The sequence below is a fragment of the Chinchilla lanigera genome, unplaced genomic scaffold (assembly GCF_000276665.1).
Source record: "Chinchilla lanigera isolate Chin_1 unplaced genomic scaffold, ChiLan1.0 scaffold00034, whole genome shotgun sequence".
NCBI lineage: Eukaryota > Metazoa > Chordata > Mammalia > Rodentia > Chinchillidae > Chinchilla > Chinchilla lanigera.
In genome coordinates this window covers 7,947,504-7,952,072 of record NW_004955435.1, presented here as the reverse complement: position 1 = coordinate 7,952,072, position 4,569 = coordinate 7,947,504, and the positions used below count along the sequence as shown (strand labels likewise).

At 43.9% G+C, this 4,569-nt stretch overlaps 1 protein-coding gene and 1 long non-coding RNA gene across 5 annotated transcripts in view; one reads left to right on the top strand and one right to left on the bottom strand.

Annotated features, from left to right (window-relative positions):
• Positions 1 to 366, bottom strand: part of Rnpc3 (RNA-binding region (RNP1, RRM) containing 3) — a 22,917-nt gene extending 22,551 nt beyond the window's left edge. For both annotated transcript variants that reach the window (XM_005388813.2, XM_005388814.2), the window contains exon 1: positions 41 to 366. In XM_005388813.2, the coding sequence (XP_005388870.1) occupies positions 41 to 232 (192 nt within the window). In that variant the 5' untranslated portion in view covers positions 233 to 366. The remainder of the gene's footprint in view (positions 1 to 40) is intronic.
• Positions 367 to 630: 264 nt separating this feature from the next.
• Positions 631 to 4,267, top strand: LOC102012680. Of its 3 annotated transcripts, XR_001234877.1 has the most exons (4): positions 631 to 899; positions 1,382 to 1,487; positions 2,263 to 2,382; positions 3,756 to 4,267. It is a non-coding gene; the product is annotated as an uncharacterized LOC102012680 (long non-coding RNA). The 3 variants fall into 3 exon arrangements; XR_001234876.1 differs by lacking the exon at positions 2,263 to 2,382 and having other exon boundaries at positions 1,382 to 1,474; XR_001234875.1 differs by lacking the exon at positions 2,263 to 2,382.
• The last annotated feature ends 302 nt before the right edge of the window (positions 4,268 to 4,569 follow it).

Sequence of the window (4,569 nt, the reverse complement as noted above, 5' to 3'; positions counted from 1 at the left end):
GGCCGCCGCGCCCAGCACCCGCGCGCCCCCGCGGCCTCACCAGGCGCCCCTTGTCCGACAGCACGCGCACGGCCTGCGCCCCGAAGTACTTCAGCAAGTCCTCCTTCTCCTCGGCGCTCAGCTCGGCCGGCAGATGCCGGATCAGCAGGGTTCGGTCCCCCCGGGGCGGAGAGAGCGAAGTGGAGCTCGGGCCGCCCCTGGGGAGCGGCAGCAGCTGCTCGGGGGCCGTCATCCTGCGCGGTCGCGCAGCCACACGGCAGCTGGGCAGACCGGTGCGGACGGCGGGACGGCGAAGCGGAGCTCCAGAAGTGACTTCACCCCCGGCCGCCTGCGTCACGCGCAAAGGAGCCTGGGAGCACGGAAATACCGCGAGAGGCGGGGCCTCGCGAGACGCGCCACCGAGGGGCGGTGCCCCTGCTGGGCGGCCCGCCGCCGAGGCTCCTCGGACGCCAAGTGGAGCCGCGGCGGCAGGGTCAGGGGGGAGGTGTACGTTCCAGGTAACTGGCGGAAGTATTAGAAACGAAAGTGGGTCCAGAGAGACGCGAGGAGAGAAGTTGAGAGTAAAGAGAACGATGAAGCCTAGCCCCTTAGGGAAAGGCGCTACGCCCCGATGCAAGGGCTCAGGACTGCGCATGTGCGGACGCTCGCCCCGGGCGCCTAACGCCGCCTGCTGGAAGTGAGCGCTCCTGGCTGAGGCGTCGTAGACAGCGCTGGAGGTCAGGGTCGGTTCCTACAATCTGGGCTGTAAAACCCAAGGATCAAGTTGACGTGGTGACTCAGGCCTACACCCCCAACATTTTTGGGAGGCTGAAGCAGGAGACTCGCAAATTCGAACCCAGACTGCGCAGCTCAGTGAGACCTCTCAAAATAAAAATACCAAAAAAAGGGCCACTACCAGGGTGGGTATGTAGGGGAGAAATAAATTCTGTCTAACCAGCACTGTAGGAAGGAAAACTCAATGTAAGGAACAAAAATAGAGACAGCTTTGATTCTTTCAATTAGGAGACGTAGAAGAGCCTGACAGGCGCCTGCAGGTTTTGACACAGAAGTGACAGCCTCTAGGAAGAGAATCTCACACACTCACACACTCACACACACACACGCGCGCGCGCACACAGGAACATGGTGTAGGCATGCTTCCTGTTTCATAGTGGAAGACACTGATATACAGAGAGATTTGGTCACATCACTAAACTAGTACATGAAAGAGTATTATTCTGACTTAAGGTGTGTCTATACTCTGACCCACTATTTTGCCTACTTTCTGGAAGCATTGAGGCAGAGTTAATGTCAAGACGGTCAGAAATTTAAAATTTATGCCTTAGTAGCTGTAGTTCTGTGAAGCAGGGTGACACTTACTAATCTTTTTATTTACAATTAGGTTTGAAGAATGTACCTCAAAGTTCTGCTGTCATGAAGCCTTGATTTGGGAAGGAAAATACTGAAAAACACTGCATAACCAGAGACAGGTCATGTGAGTCTTCCAGGTTTGTCAGGGACTCTGATTATCTGAAGAATAATTGGAAACTGGCATTTTTTAATAGTAGTGTGTGTTGGGGGGAGAGTGATTAAATTTTAATTATGAACATTTCAGTTTGATTTCAATGTGAAAAATAAAGTAGACGCAGGAAAGCCAGTTAGTCTGGTTACCATAGAAGCCCGAGAAAATACAACAACTGCCTGAAGTAGTTTGATAAACATGGACATGAAGAGAAGGGGCTGGATCAGAGGTGTTGTGGAAGTAGAAGTTGAAGATGGCAGTAATCAAGGATAATCAAAATTCTTGGATTTTTGGCTTGAGGCCCAAGATTATGCCGTCTTTGTAGGCGGTGATGCCATTCATTGAGCACAAAACAGACTAAAGCGTAGCTGGTTAGGGATTGTCCTGTGTGGTTGGCATATGAAGTTTCAAGTATGTGTTGCACAGCCCAGTTTCGAGTAGCAGTTGAATCAGTTGAATGTATAAGTGGCAACCTGTATATACACACGTACATAAATGACATTAACGTGCATCGTGTGTATAGCCAGTGAACAAGAGCTCATGTAGAAAGAGTGAAGGGAATCCATTATTGATATGAGCTTGCCAAAGTTTAGAAATTCAAAAACAGGAAAAGCAGTTTATCCTTTTTTAGTGCTCAGATTCTAATACTAAAGATAACACTAAAACATAAATAAAAAATAGAATAGTGAGGTAAGCTGAACTGGAGGAGGTATGTTATTTTAAACACCATGTTTTACAGATTTTTACTTATATTCTTCAAGGGCTTATTTGGAGATTCTCTCCGGGGAGCATAGCTGTGTGTGTACCCTTAAATTTGGATCTGTGAGAGAGGAGTAATAAATATAGTTCCTGACAAGCCAGCCGGGCAGCGGTGATCACAGGTGTGAAAGATAGCACATCCTGATCACCTCCCATCCTGTTTCCCTTATGTTTAAAACAGTGCTTGGCATAGTGTAGACATTGTATAAATATCTCTTCAACTGAATGAGTGTATGAAGGGATTCACTTTAATGTTCACCACTGCTCCCTGTGGTTAGCAAATGCTGCAGGAAACATCAAATAGAGTTTAAGGACATTGAACTAATTTGATGCTACTGTGATTTGCTAGTGTGAGCTTTGAGAAGCCCTCTTTGCCCGCTTTTTTGTTTGCTTTTTTGCAGTACTGAGAATTGAACCCAGGTCTTCACACTGAGCTACATCTCCAGCCCTTTCACTTTTTTTTTAATGTTGCGATGGAGTCTCACTGAGTTTCCCCCAGTTGGGATCAAACTGTTCCTCTCCTCCCTCAGCCTCCCCAGATGATAGGATAATATGCGTGCACTACCACACCAGGCTCAGGTCTTCAGTCTTTGTGGCTGGAACTGTTAAAACAGCCGTACAAAGACACGATATTCTCAGAAGGAACTTAACAGGATCTAATGTTGAAAGTGAGAAACGTTTCTAGCTGGTAGTTCATGGAGCATCTGATAATGAATATTGTTATATTTTCCTCAAATTTTTCAGATGCTCAATAGCACCCCTGTGAGGTGACTGAGACATTTAGGACACCTCAGCGCATGGTTTGAGAACTGTGTGTCAAACTACCTTTCATCTGATTTTCTTTGTTGAAGGTTAGGAGGAGGGAAAACTAGGCTGGTTGGGAATTTCTTATTTCAGTGACCCATTGCTGATTCTTTTTAAAAAAGTTTTATTAGTACATGCGCCAGCACGCCCAGCTGTTTCCTGTTATGTTTTATTTTACTCCATAGTTTATTTATATGTTGGATTTCTTGTGTAAGAGAAATTACTTTATGTTTAAGCTCTAGTCTGTTTGATTTCACTTAAAATTATGGTCTCAAGGTGCATCCATTTTCCTACGAATGACTGAAGTTTAACCTTATTTATGGCAGAGTATGCCCTGTATTCAGTCATCTGTGGATGGACATTCAGACTTACTTGCAGGCTCTTTTGGTGGAGTCTCTGTTCATGTGGTTTTCCTGGATTCATAGGCATCTCTATCAGGTCCTTTTTCTGTCAGGGAGGGCTTTTTCATGCAGGAATAGTATATTTTGCCTAGCTTTTCTTTTGATTTGCCTCTTCATTCTTCCTCATGTGTATGTTCCTGTTTGGACATTTCTATTGTGTCTTTCTTTCTACCCACAAGTATTTATTTACTTACTTATTTATTCATTAATTCGTTTACTCGTTTATTCACATGAAGCCAAAATAACTGCTGAAGCTTATTTCTTTCTTTCCTTTTTTTTGGTACTGGCAGTCGAACTGAGGACCTTGCACTTGCCAGGCAGGCGCGTACGCCGCTGAACGCTTATCCCCGGCCCCCTGAGGCTTATTTCTGGAAGGGCTTGGAGAACTACAGTGGAAAAACTAGTTGGTTGTGGAATGTTAAAACATGTAAAATGTTATTCACAGGAAAGTAAAATACGTTGTGTTGGCAGTTAGGGATAATAGTCATTGATGTGTATGACAACGTTAAGATGCCAGGCTAAAGACTTCTATTCAAAATACAGCTGTCTCAAAAGAAATGACTTAGATTTCACATTCAATCTCCACACAGACTTGTTTTGGACCCGTTCTCCCATCTCCTCTGCACTGTAGATATTGGGATTGTGGGTCACAGCAAGAAGTGGATTTTTTAGTTGAGTTTTTAAACATTCCTCATAAATGTAAACTTGTACTATTTAACTCAATATTCTTGATGAAAACTCTTGTCATATGTATAAAAATAAAAATCTCAAATTAAAAATAAAAAATCTCTATTCAAAATTATCACAATACTACTCTGTTTCTTTTAATAGATGATTATACAAAAATACCTTTAAAAAACAAGTGAACACAGGTATAATTTACGTGAACTTTCGGCTATTGCAGGGGTAATCCACCACATATTTGAATGTTTATATCAGCTACTTTGTCATGGAATCCATAGAAGATAGGGAAATAACATCATAAAAATATTCATGTTCTAAAATATTTCCTTGACTCCATCTATATAAATAAGAAATTCATATGGTTATCATATACAGTTTTTACAATGTGCAATCTAGGTGGCTGTTTACCTGCATATAAAC